This window comes from Chaetura pelagica, unplaced genomic scaffold, assembly GCF_000747805.2.
Source record: "Chaetura pelagica isolate M959 unplaced genomic scaffold, ChaPel_1.0 scaffold962, whole genome shotgun sequence".
In the NCBI taxonomy this organism is placed as follows: Eukaryota; Metazoa; Chordata; class Aves; order Apodiformes; family Apodidae; genus Chaetura; species Chaetura pelagica.
In genome coordinates, this window is record NW_009952479.1 from 119,587 (window position 1) to 133,549 (window position 13,963).

The window sequence follows — 13,963 nt, forward strand, 5'->3', positions numbered from 1 at the left end:
CTTTCCCTCTGCCCTGTCCAACAGAGATGCCAACGTTCCCTCCTGCTGTTTGAAAGGCCTGTGGAGAGAGAGGTGGGACCAGCAACTGCTGCCCTGGTGAGGGGCAGTGGGAAGCAAGGTAGGGAAGGGAAGTCAGCCCAAGGGGTTCAGAACCAGCTGGTGCTCAGAGCAGCTTGGAGGAGCCTCAGCTCTTTGGGAGAGTCCATGCCAGCCCCAAGGGAGCAAGATCCTGAATCCAGGGATGGCAAACACCAACCAGCATCCCTCGGGAAAGCTGATGTTGAAAAGAAAGACACATAGACCAACTGAATGACACTACAAAGGGCAACTTGAGATGACTACTGGACACCTTCCTCTCCACCTAAGGAGGTCCAGGCCTTTCACCACTCCCTGCATTACCACTGTTTTCCTCCTGCTTTTCCTGACATCTCTGCAAAGAGCAGGTTTTGACTACGGCAATTCTCACAGCATGCTGCAAACTTCCAGCAGCTTATAATCAGTTTTGTGCACACACTGCAGCGAGGCACAGAGCCTGGAGTCACCTCAGCCACAGCTCCTCTCCCCTAAAACACCAGAGACCAGCCACGAGGTGCTAAGGAAAACATAACAGCTATGAGCTCAACAAGGCAGCACGGGTGAAATCCAATGAATAGCTAAAAGAGCTGTGTCAGACTCCTGTGATGAACCACACTGGCTCAGAAATGAGAACTGTCAGATTTGAAGGTCAGGATGAATTATGATGGTCATCTCATCTGACCTCCTGCATGGCACAAGCCAGGGAGCCTCACCCAGCAATTCCTGCATCAATCCTGCAGGTGCTGATTGAACCACCACACATCTAGAAAAACTTGTAGGCTTGATTAAAAATATTAAAGTGACAGAGAATCACCAGTAGAACATTAGTACCTTACCAGGCCTTGGAAGGATGAAATTTCCACCTCCTTTAATGCCTTAAAACAGACCCCAGGGTTACTCAAACTGCTCTTCTGGTTTCCCCCTGTGTATGGCTGGATGCCAGTGCTCCTTTTTACAGCTTTTTCTATCTAACTTCTCTAACATTCAAAGGAGGTCAATGTCTAACTGTGCTGTCCTTCTGCCTGTGTCAGATTTAGACTGTGCATTCTCTTGCCACCTCCTGACCCACAATAAACAGCAAAGAACAATTGCCAAAATTTGAGCTCAGGCTAAAGGAGGTCACAGGTGCAGCATGCAAAGCTGTGCAAAGGCTGAGCAGCCCACCAGAAGGAAAGAGGCAACAAGTGAGCACAAATCCCACCCAGAATAAGAAGAATAACCTCCTGTCATGACCAGCACAGAGCAGGCAGTGCCCAGTCCCACCCTTGTTCCACAGTTCTCTCCTTGGGGACACAGTTAAGGGGAATGCTTGGGTGAGACAGCTGCTAGGATGCATGTACAGGACAAGGACTTTGTACCCTTCTGCTCACCAGAAGAAGCTGCTCTGGTTGTTCTTCAGCCTGTGTGTGAGGTTGCTGTGTTGGGCTTTCAGTTTTGTTGGTTTGTTTTGTGAGAACTGGGAGAGCAATTCCTCCCCAAGGCCTGACAAAGGCCACTTCAGAAGGCAGAGACTGTTGAACAAGGATAGTACCAATAGCTGAAGCTGAGAAACCCATTTTACTCCCCCCATCCCTAGAAAAAAACCCCACCATCATAAATTGTTTTTACCTCCTCCCCCCACCAAAACTTAGTGGGGACCCACCTCGTGTAGTTGGCAGCATGTCTGACAGCCCCTGCCAGGCAGTTACCATCTCTGGGTTCTTCTCCAGGTCTGCAAAGTTCTTCCACACTCTGATGGCACCATCATCTTGGGGAGCACAGAAAACAGGAACACAATGCAACGTCACTGCTCACAATTACTTGTGCACAGCAAAGGGAGAAGAGAAGCAGAACTGTAGCATCCAAACTCCAGAACTGAGAGTGTCACTTGAACTTAATCCTTGTTTTTCCTCTCTAATCTTACATCCATGAAAGCTAAAGCATTGTTCTACTGGGAGCTGCTCTGGAAGAGCTTTTCTCCTCCCCTCAAATAACACCTGCCATTAGATGTCACTCCGTTTCTTTGACCCATTCATTTTCTCTAGGACTTGTCTCTGTCCTCCGTGCTGTGGATGCTGAGAGCCACAAAGGTACCCTCCTCAATACAAAATACAACCCCTCAGAAGCAGCTGAATCAAAGCCCAGCCCATCAGCAGCAAACCTTACAAGAACATAATGTCTTTTTTCAATTTGTTCCCTATCTGTGAAACTTTCATGTTAAGAATCAATAAATTGAAAGGAAAATGTCCTGAAGGCCCTCTCAGCTCCTCTTCCACCTCTCTTAATTATACCCAACCTGTAGATTTCAGCAACAAGTTTGAAAAGCTGTTGAAAACACTCAGACTGACAGGTTTGGAAGGGCTCCTTGGGAGAGGAGCAGATCTTACTCAGAGCTTCACAGCCCAATGAATGGGGAAGGGCTCTTCATGCTCCCATACAGGAGGAACAGGGCACCCTACAGAACAGCTTCCCTTGGGTGAGCTACAAACTCAGAACTCCTGGAGAGGTTTTGTGTCCAAAATAAGCCCTGCCTGCTCTAGACTTAAACCAGCACAAGTAACAGAATTTGATTTATTCTACTTTGCTTGCAGCACAATTTCCTTTTCAGCTCTAGGCATCCACATTGAACAACTAAGATCACACTGGTACAGGAGCAGGTTACCCTGAACCTGCAATTAATGAAGCTGGGACTGGAAATAGTTTCAGGGAGTGTTTGGTCTGCTGGTTATCTGGAACCTTTGCAACACTTACTGAAGCAGTTCAGAGAATTCAGTGTTGCCCTAAACAACTTTCAGGTTTGATGCTGGAGCCAGCTGGGAGCAGGCACCAGGCAGGGAAGGGTCAGGCTGGGCTAGATCCATAGAGGGGAGAACAAGAGGACCAGAACAGCTCCAATTCCAGGAAGCACCCCCAGTGCTGCCCTCGTACGTAGGAAAAGCTGCTCTTTACCTGTGGCAGTCAGCAGCAGGGAGCAGTCCTGCCCATTCAGGTATTCCATTGCTGTGATCCTGGTGTATCGAGGGTTCCCGTTGTGGAAATAATCCAGCTTTTCCCCTTTCTCCCAGTCCCAGAAACTGGGGGAGGAAAAAAATATCCCATTAGTTTTTGGTTCTCCATGTGAGCTATAGAAGAGATCCACTCACTAGAGCAAAGCTAAAAATTATACATTATACACAGTGGATGCCACTGTGACCTGTTCTCCTTTGGTCTCAGCAGCATTTTATTAATAATGATGTTGAACTTCTGCAAAAGCACATGGATGAAATCCCAGCTGGTAACTCCTACAGGTGTCAGGACCCCCTTGCAGCCCTCTGAGCCAGCACAGCTAAGGACCTGGTGCCAGGCTAGGAACCCGGGGAGGACCCTGCCCTGGAAGAGGGATGGATGGGCAGGGAGGGAGCAGAGACAAGAGCAGCAGCAGGACAGGGCAGTGCCACCCGCAGGAGCTCCTACCAGATGCTGTCTTTGTCGGCCACCGCGATGCAGGGCGTGAAGGGGTGGAACTTCACCACCGAGGGGACCCCTGGGTTCCTGTTGAGGAAGATCTGATCATCCAGCCGGGAAATGCCTGTGGGGGGACAGAGGCAGCCAGAGCTCAGTGTCTGGGACATCCTGCACGAGGGATGAGGCTCTGACCCCCTGAGCTCCCAGTGCCACTGCTCTCCCCTTCCCCCCAGACCTCACCTGCAAACCCCAACACTTTCCTCCTCCAAGAATATTTTCAGTCCCCAGTTATTCACACTCACCTGACAGCCCCAGCTCCTCCGTGCTGCCTGTCTCATGTCTTAAGGTACAAACTAAAAACTGCAGTAACAAACCAGGGGCCTTTACTTCGGGAACTGAAGAGAACAGGGCAAGCAAACCAACCCATGAGAAGCACCACTTTGTGTTGACAGAAGAATCACTATTATTTTTTCAAATTTTATTTTTTTTTTCAACTCAAAACAGTGTTTAATTTTATCTCCTGGTTTATTTGTTTAGGCTTCCATTAAAGTTCTTTTCAATTTTAGGTTAATTTGCAAACGAAAAATGTATTTTCCAGGGAGACACAACAATAATGGTTAAAGGCCTTTCCCAACTTTTCTTCAGAACAGTTGGCTGTTAATGAACAGTTTTGGTACCCCTGACACTGCCATTTTTTGGCACAGTATGAATTCATCAAAACCATAAGCCCAAAGGAGCCATTGACTCACTTTGTTTTAGAATGCATCCATTCAATCTCATTTTCATTAAAATATTGTAAGTCTATTTTAATATTTCACTTTTTCATTTTTTTTAATGAGCACTGGCACTGGAGTTGCTCAGGTCAAGCAACCAACTATGAACACTGTCTAGAAGATGATTTAACTTCCTCAGGTGAGCATGAAAAATCGCCTTCTTTGCATTCAAAAAGATCTCCCAAGCCACCTCCTAGGCTCCAGCTTCATTTCTGCATTACTTTGGTTTATGATATTCTGCAGTTTCATGATATTAAGCTGCCCATTGTACTGACTCCAGCCCAGCAAACCTCCAGACAACCAGGTACAGCAGGAGGCTGAGCCTTGGGTAGTTCTTCATTCAGCAAATTATTTCCAACTCAGCGTGCCTTGGTGAGCATCCCAGGGGAGGAACAGTCCCCATGCACACAGCTCTGCCCCGGGAATGCTGCCGGGAGGATCCCCAGAGAAGGGCTCCATAAACACCACTCTTCAGCCTCTGTTGTTCCAGGCACACACAGGAATAATTTAAGTATGCAAATTCCTGAGAAAACATAATTGGGTTCCAGTATATTTGAATAAATTCCAGTGCTAAATGAGCTGTAGCCCAACCACTGCCTGAGGCAGGCACAGAGAGTCACAACTGCCAGCACCACCAGCTTCTGGGGCACTGAAACGGGAACCTGAGGCCTGTCAGAGATGTGTAGGCACACATAAAGCCATTCAGAGAAGTCTTACAAATATGATGGGATATAGGGAGTAAGAAATCATGTACAGGGTTCAGCAGGGCAGGGAATGTGGAAGACATGGCTGAGATCTCTTCTGAGCAAACACACGTCCAGGAGCTTGGTGGGGCTGGTTTGCCATCACCAGGCGACCAGATGGCTTCCAATACACATCCACACTGCCTGAGCCTCCTCAGCCAGGCTGCAGCTCTGAGGCTCATCCTACACCAGTCTGCCTTCTGTCCCTTTAAAAACAACTTCCAGCATCTGCCCAAACTGTGCAGGGCAGGGAGGAAAAGCCCAAATGGTAAATCAATAAGGTCCGTTCGGGGTCTGTGGATTATTGATTCCGCACCGGCCGCTCTGGCTCTGCAGAGGCTGTGGTGTGGAACACAGCAGAGGAGCTGCTGCCCATCAGCCCAGAGGGCTTGGGAACCAACTCCTGCATTGGAAATGGGATGCTCTGTCAGCTCCTGTCAGGGGGAAGCCTGCCCTCAGGAAGAGCTCTCTCCTCTCTCAAAGGAATCTGTGCTCTCGGGCTCCTCCGTTCCCGCGCTGGCCTGGGCAGGTGAGCCAGCCTGGCCGAGCCTCCCGCCTCCCACCCACACCTCCTTCTCTCACACAGTGCTCTGGGTGTGTTTTCCAAGGGGCAGGCAGACATTTGACATTTTAAGTGGTCCCCTTCCTAATCTGGCAAAGAAAAGCAACAGCTGAACATGGAAAGGGGAGTGAGCATTAGTGAACCCCCCCAGCAGCACAGCCCCGCCAGCACACAAGGAGCCAGCGTAGGTGCCCCCTCCCAGGCTGAGGGCCAGCATGGGACATTCACTGGAGCTTTACAGTTCAGCATCTTGGCTAAGAACAATGCTTGGAGCTCAGGGAAGCTGCCTACAGCTTGGGAAGAGTGGAATCGCTCACCTTTCTGGATGATCTTCTGGGCTTGCTTCCTGACCCGGGCATTGCGCAGGAACCGCCACTCTCTCTCCTTGCGGATCTGGCTCTCCAGGTCGTGCTCTTCTGGGATCTTTCAGGATATCAACATATTCACAACACAAAACAACAGTGACCATCAAAACTTCATTAATTCTTTTGGCAACACACACTCACACGCACACATCAGACTGTGTCATAAATTCTTTAGGGTCTCCAGCTTCAGGCAGTAAAGGGAGGAACTCTTGGGATGGTGGGTTATTAGATACTTGAGCATCTTTCTGATCTAAATCTTGCCCATCATCTCTAATCTCTTCTCGTTTTGCTGTCCTCTATTTTGTTTTCGGTTTAAGTCATAGGCATTTCTCCAAAGTGAATGACAAGGGGTCTCTGAGCAGCCATGTACACCCAAATCACCCACCCCTGTACTGCATGGGACAGGTTGGTAAGGAACCTCCTTTCACTGCACCCCCAGGGTCCCTCACTCCTTTCATCCCGAGGCCAGTGCAGTACAGATTACTCTGCTAACACTTTCAGCTGCAAAGCATCACGTAGCAATCCTGAGATCAGAAAACACAGCTTTGATACAGACAGAAAGCTCAGCATACATTAAGATCTTCCTTGGTTGCTAATAGATGACTGCAGGCCAAAAAATACATTATTTTCAAATCCCCAAGATGCTCAAGTTCCCAACATCCCATTTACCACTAACAGCAACTGTTTCAGTTTCCCATATCAGAACTGATCACTAGAAAATTATGCCCCTGTGTCACCTTGGGTTGATTACACACAAACTTCTACCCCAAACTGGAGTGTGACCTGGAGTAGCACCCAGCCCCTCCATGCTAGGTTATGGTCTTGATTGTATTTATTGACACCTCCTGGCCCAGGCTTTGGGGCAGTGCCCTGGATTTCCCACAGAATTTGTCCTGTGGACACAGGGCAGCTCTGGGCTCAGCACCAGCACTTTCTGCAGCTCCTGCCAGGGACTGGAGAAGTTGAGGTGCTGCTCTGAGCAAGTGGCAGAGCCCTTTGTCAAAGTACAGGATCAAAAGGAATACACTCATATGATAGACTCAGGATGATTCTATATCATCTCACCCCCAAAACACTGCAGGAGTTGGGTATGATATGTCTTTTTAAGCATTAAATAAAATTATCCAAGGCTAGTAACACCACTGCTCTGGAAACATCATTGGATCAATGAAGGAGCTGAGCTACAGGATTCTAATCCAGCTTCTTTTGCTAAAAGAAATGATGGCTCTTCCAACAGAAGTAACTCTTGAAGAAAGGAGACACAAAACACAAAGTCCTTTTGCTCCTTCCTCATTCCCCACAAACACACACTTAATTTTCCTGGAAGTCCTTCAACTGTCTGTCACTATTACATACTCTGCAAAATGCACCACACCTGGGAAAGCAATTATTACTGAGCTGAATTTCTGCTTCTTTAAAGTAAATAAAAAAATAGGAAACCCACCCTCCATCTTCCTTCCTTGCAAAAAACCCAACCAAACAAAAAAAAAGCACTACTATTCCAATATTTCAGGAATACAACAGCCATTAGAAAGGCAATGACAAACGACTGATCATGCAAAGCAATAAACAAACCTAAGATAAAATACATCAAAGGAGATTTGAGAGCTGAGATATTACACCTTAATGAAAATCCAGTCTCTCTGGGAATAAATTAAAGGCAGACCTAAAAGGCCAAAGGAAGAGGAAGGAAGGAGCAGAATGGTAAATCCTCCTACAGGCACCCAGCAGCTTCCAGAGCCCAGGACCAAGAAGCAGGCAGCTGCAGGGCTCAGCAAAGCATTCCTCATTACAGCAGATAAAGAATATCAGATTAAAGAGCTTCTGGGCTTCTCAGGTCTGAAGAAAAATAACTCAAGTCTTCCAAGGAGGCTGAGCAGGCAGTTGCTTTCATCATCTGCTACCAGTGATAAAGATTCCTCCTGTAAGGAGATCTCTCAGGGTATGGTCCCTGGACACACAGCCCAGTGTCCTGCAGGTGGCACCAGGCTGGGACACACGCTCAGTGCCAGGGATTGCAGAGTGGAAGTCTGAGAGTGTGCAGGCTGCCAGCCAGGAGGTACAGTGACATAAAGGCAGTGTCCAGGGTCCAGTGACATAAAGGCAGTGTCCAGCCACAGTAGCTGATGAAGACCAGCAGACACCCTACTGGACATGCTGGGTGGTGACTGCTTGTCCTCCCAAGCTCACCAGGACAGGTTCTGCCCCAGCAGTGAGATGGGTTTGGTGCCAGACAATGTCACAGTTCCTAGAGCTCCTCCATGCAGAGTCACTTGAAAGCCAGCAAAGTTCTTCTTCCTTCACACTCTGTCTCTCCCTCTTGATATGGAAGTCAGAATCCAGGGCAGGCTCAACAGATGGCTCCAGAAGTCAACCCAGTTTCTCCCTGGTTACTGTCTCTACAGCAATTGCAGGGAAAGCTCACTTCTCCACCAGGACTTTGAACAACGGCCAAGCCACAGCGCTGAAGCGAAGGCAGGGACTTATCAGGAAGGATTTCTTATGTAATTCTCACCTTCCAGGATCCTTACCAGCTCCTGCATGTTCTGCCAGTCCTGGCAATGACAGATGCTGGCTCCTGCTCCCCTTGACTCAGGCTTCCTGGCAGCCGGGCTTCCTGTGCCGCCCCGGCCAGCACCGCCCTGGGTACCAGAACAGCCTCTTGCCACAGGAGTTTTCAGGAAAAGGAAAGACTTTTGTAGAGATCAGAGCTGGGGTAGGTGGCTGTTTTTCCTGGCACATTGAGAATTCATAATGCAGTATTTTCTTTCTCCATTTATTTGATTAGATAATCAATAAATCAAATTCAGTATGATGGCTTGAAACTGAGCCAGTGATTTACACTGGAAATTAATCCCTCAATCTTTCCAGTGAAAGCATTCTCAGAGCAAAGCCCATGAAGCAAAACTAAACTCATAAATTAAATATGACTAAGATGCACTCACAGTCGTTTTATGTTTATTCATTACAGGAATAGTTGCCTTGTGTTTCCCTGTTTATGATGGTAGGCAGCACCTCCAAATGAAGCACTGGGATTCACCACCACCACCACCATCTTTCTCCATCAGTTCTTCATAAAGCTGAAGTTCCCACAAGACAGCAGCCACCAGCCAGGGCTGTTTGTTCCTTGTCACTGCAGGAACAGCAGTTCTGGGAAAGGAGCACTCTACAGAACCCAGCCCTGAGTCCCTGGATGGCCAGTCCTGCTTGGTTACACCAGAAATGCCAAAGGAAGTTCTTGTAGAGGGACTTCTCCCCATCCCTTGCACACATCCCACCCACACCAATCACAGAATTGCAGAGAATTCCCTGTCAGTCCAGAGTAACAATCAGGGTTTTCTGCAGAAACCCTCTACATCCTTTGAAAGCTGCTTAGATAAGTAATGGGGAAATCAATTCCCTTCCTTGTGTTATTGGAACACACAGTTTCCTCTTGCTCCAGCTTCTCCTGAAATGTTGCTGCTGAGGACAGCCCATTCTCAGAAGACTCAACACCAGGCAGGGGGCATTTCCAAAGGAAAACAAACACCTGGGGAACACTCACAGGACCCATCACCTCCCAGGGGAGCAGCTGAGCAGACAGAGCCCCCAGCCCCCAGGGGACATGGCACATGCTGGGACTCACTGGGGTGCTGGGAGCCTCCAGCTCCCTGACTCCCCCTCCCTGGCTTCTGTGAATCAGTACAGGGACACTTCATAAAGTAATTTCCTCTATTTTATGCAAATGAAGTACTAAATACACACGCATACACTCCCTGTGTACCCACAGAACCTGCCTTCCATTGCCTGCCCACTGTGATTTATTTTACTAATAAGACACCCCTTCCCTGGGAAAAGCTTTCCTTAGAAAGCAGACAAATGTTTTTAATACAAACTATGAGATGAACAACATCCTCCTCCACCTCTCGTACTCTCTTCTAGACTTGAGTCAAGATACCAAAACTCACTTTGATGAGAGGAAAACCTGGTTTAAAGCTTGACCAAGCCCCACAGAGCAGACATTTGTCCTAATGAATTATTCTGCTAACGATACCAGCAGACAGTTAATTTCATTAGCAGCTGAGGAAGTGTCAGGCAATCACTTTACCATCCAGTCTTTCCTCCTGGTGATTCTCTCGAGGAATCAAAGCTCCACAGAAGCTACCTGCCATGAACCTGGTTTTCTGATATCCTTAAACTTGGGGGCAATTACCTCAGCAAACAATTCAATATGCCCAAAGACTGGAAGGAGCAGTGTCCAGGGGCAACCATAAAATGTACCATTTCTTCATTAGTAAGATTTAAATATCAGTAGCTGGATACAATAAACACCCTTGTCAAGTTGCTCAGGCAATGGCATTAACACAGACTGTGCATTATTATTGACATAAATTGCAACACCTCCAAGAAATTAAGCTGGAAGTTCTGTTGCAGTTGGTGCTGCTGGGGTCCCCTGGAGGTTTCCTCAGAACAAGGTGAGATTTACCTCTCCTTTCATTTCATACTTAAAACTGAAACCTGATCTTTGGCTACAAGATTCTGGGAAATGCACGGTTTCTGTTTCCAGTCACTGACAATCTCTGCTCACCTCTTAAGAGCTCTGCTTTGTTTTTTCCCTGGGACAAGGTTCCAGTGTGCCTCTCAAAGCCAGCTTACCTACCAGAACACACTCCCTGCTTCCAAGATCCCACTGGAGCTCTCTCATCACTACCCTCCCTTGCCGTAACTTTTTTTTCTTTCAGCTTTTAAATACAACAGCAACACTTCCAAAGCCCCCCCAGCAGTCATTGTCACTTTCTCTTTTTAAGTTCCAGGTGTGTATACAGGTGCCCAGAAGCACAGCACAGCTCTGAAGACACACCAGACCACAGTGTCCAGCCTGGCTCCAAGTGCAGGGCATGTTCTGCTGCCTCTGGGGGACTCTCTCAAGGGCAGCAATTTCCACCATTTCTCTGCCTGTTTTAGCATCATCATAGCCAGGAAATTCAGCTCAAATGTCAGAGAGAAAACAGCACCTTTCCTCCTTTGGCCTCTCACAGCCCCTTCTGGAATAAAGGACCTTCCTGATTCCATTCCTTTATGTTTAAAAATCATTTTTTATCATAATGCAATTTTCCATTTACAAATAAGCACAAGATTCACAAGGAAACAGCTCTGCAATGCAACCTGCAACTGTGCCAAGCTGCTGGATCCAGAGCAACCACAGAACCTCTGCTCATTCTCCCATTCTTTCTTGCAGGTGCCCCCTGGGGTGCAGAGCTTTTGTTCCAAGCTCTTTCGCCAGTAACACACACCACTGTCCCCCCTGTCACTAACTTTTCTGCTCCCTCCAATGATTTCTTCCCCCTTACTTTCCAAGCACTGTGGTTGCTCAGCTCCCTAGAGCAGCACGATGCAAGTAAGTCCATTCCTTTCCCTTCCCAGGCTGAAGGAAAAGGAAGGGAAAAAGGGCTGGGAAAGCCACTTGTCTGCGCTTGGGACAGCAGCAATTTTCAAGAGCTGCAGAGCTGGGATTCAGAAAGCACGGACAGAGATAACAAGGAATTACCTTCATGACTGGCTGAGCAAAATACTTGGCACTCCAGTCACAGAAGCCCGTCTGCACCGTGGCCGAGATGAAACTTTTGTGTCCAACGGTGTCATCGGCGTCATCAGCCGTCTGTGCAGAGAGAGCTGCAGTTACAAGGAGCACACCCAGACTGCCTCCAACACACCCCCGGGCAGAAAAACACCCACACACCTTGCCAAGGATATGGAATTTTTACATTTAGCTTTAAGATCATGGTCATCACATTAACTCTTTTGAAATGTACAAATTCCCTCATCTGCACAGCACAAGACATCACTGAGCGACTGCACAGATCAGGGCTGAAGCAGCAGTGTGTCATCAAAATGATGAGTTTTCTCACTGTCTCCCAAGCATCTGGCATGAGAAACAGTGGAGCAGGGAGGATGAATCAGGATAAAGCTCGGTGGGACACAGCTTCACATCAAGGGACTGAGTATTTGTTATGAAGCACAAGACATCCAAAAAGAAAACTGAAAGACAGCTCCATTCAACAAGGTTTCATCCAGCTTTTCAGAAGTACGACCCAGGCTAGTGCTGCCATCCCCATGAGAAATCAGGGTGTTCCTGCTAAGGCTTCAACATGTTTTTTGTTTTTTTTTTGGTTTGCTGTAAAATCATTCTCTGAAGAAAGGCAGAAACACCAGTTTGAAGTGAAGGAGAAGCAGACAGAAGTTATTGCCAGATGGCCAAATCCTGAAGAACACTGTCCATTGATGAGCACTGTCTCTGTCTTCATGGGATGGCCACAAGCACAGTGGTGCTTGGATTCAACCACATTCATCTGACATGACTCATCTGAAGGTGACTCTGAGGATCCTTTGCACATACCAAAATCTGACTGATTGCTCCACTTGGCACCACATCAGTCCTTTCTGCTTCTGTAAATGGAAAAATGCCCAGTACCCGATGACTGTTTTTAGAATGCTAAAGCGTATGTAAAGCCCTGGCTGGCTCACTTGTGTGCTGAGGGAGGAGTCCCTGCTGGTCCTCCCAGAGGTCCCCATAGCTCTTCCCTATCAGCTCTCTTCCAGCAGGGTGACCTGCACTGAGCTTCAGTCTTCCTGGGCTCACACCCTCCCTTGTGCAGTGGAGAGGGGCTGACAAGAGCCAGAGGGTGGGTACAGGCTGCTGGAAAAAGGGAAACACTCCATTGCAGAAGCACTTATCAGTCTCTTGAGGAGAATGCCAGCTTGTGTGGTACAGGAGGAGGAATCTCTCCTTTTGCTCCTCGGCCCGTGCTTGGCTGAGGATGGAGAAAAAGCATCTGAGGGTCACAGATCTGACTCTGCATTATCACTCAGGCAGACAAATGTTTATGAGAGAATAAACTATCAACCCTGATTAAACACTTCTCAGTAGCAGCAGAAGTGAGTAATGCCCTCTGAAAAGCCATAAACCAAAATGTATCCTGAAGAAAAAAATGTTTTTAAATTATTGGTTAGAGAAGCCAACCTGGAGTTAACAGCAAATAAGAGAGATGTGGAAATAAAAGACAAGAGCAGAATGTGTAACAAAATAAAATCTCTTTACCTGCTCTGGCCCTTTGTCAAACATTTTCCTTGTCCTGGGGAACTGGTGGGAGTGGGGGGTGTACTGCACCCCCATGTTGCCAACATTGGCAGGTCTCACAGATGCCATGTCCCGACTGACTGGTTGTTTTGTCACATCATTTGTCAGGCTGGAGCTGCTTGTACTTGTGGTTGGAGGTGACCCCCTAAAGATCAAAAAACAGGGAAAGGATTTAGATAGCACTGAGCATGAGACACCCTCATTTTCTGAACTACTAATGTGTTCCCTGAAACCTGACATGTCTCAGTGAACTGTGGTGCTGACGTGTTCTCCACCTTCGACAATCAACCTGGTTTGCTCCAAACAGAAGGCAGCTCAACGCTCCTCTCTGCCCACCAAACATGGAGGGCAGAGGACACCACCAGCACCAGTGGTACCTGCTCCACTGCCCCTACTCATGGGAATTACCCTACTCACCACACACTTCACTGCTGTGCTTCCTCTACAAAACCAACACAAAGCCAAATGACCCAACCCCTGAGCGAGGTGCCAGGCAGCGAAAACCTAAGGGTGGAAGTGCTGGAGGGCCCAGCTGGAGCTTACCCCACTTGGTGGATGTGCATGCCCTTGTTGGTGGGGCTGGCAGGGGCAGACTGGGTCAGCGAGGAGGTGTCGAGGATGCGCTGGGGACGAGCGTTCACTGTTGCCTAGAGAAGGAACAGAGCAGAGTCCTGAGCAGCCCAAGCTGGGGAGCAGCAACAGGCTTGTGATGAGCACAACCGCACCCCTGGAGCTACAGGGGTCACGCTGTCGGTGTGTGTGCTTAAAAATGTGTATGGAAAAAAGCCCCTGAGCAGCTCCCAACACATACGTTGATTGTACTAGTGTTTTAGTCAGAAAGCACTTACCAGAAATACCTTTCTGCTGCTTAAAGGGAACTGGCTCTCACTAACACAGAAGCCCTT

The 13,963-nt window shown here is 48.0% G+C and overlaps 1 protein-coding gene across 1 annotated transcript in view; it reads right to left on the minus strand.

Annotated features, from left to right (window-relative positions):
• The window catches only part of RPTOR (regulatory associated protein of MTOR, complex 1), a 123,569-nt gene that overhangs the window by 13,998 nt on the left and 95,608 nt on the right, over positions 1 to 13,963 (minus strand). The window contains exons 23-29 of the mRNA XM_010008657.1: positions 13,602 to 13,705; positions 13,020 to 13,203; positions 11,469 to 11,579; positions 5,894 to 5,999; positions 3,508 to 3,622; positions 3,004 to 3,128; positions 1,718 to 1,822 (exon numbers count right to left, since the gene is read on the minus strand). Coding sequence (XP_010006959.1) covers positions 1,718 to 1,822; positions 3,004 to 3,128; positions 3,508 to 3,622; positions 5,894 to 5,999; positions 11,469 to 11,579; positions 13,020 to 13,203; positions 13,602 to 13,705 — 850 coding nt within the window. The remainder of the gene's footprint in view (positions 1 to 1,717; positions 1,823 to 3,003; positions 3,129 to 3,507; positions 3,623 to 5,893; positions 6,000 to 11,468; positions 11,580 to 13,019; positions 13,204 to 13,601; positions 13,706 to 13,963) is intronic.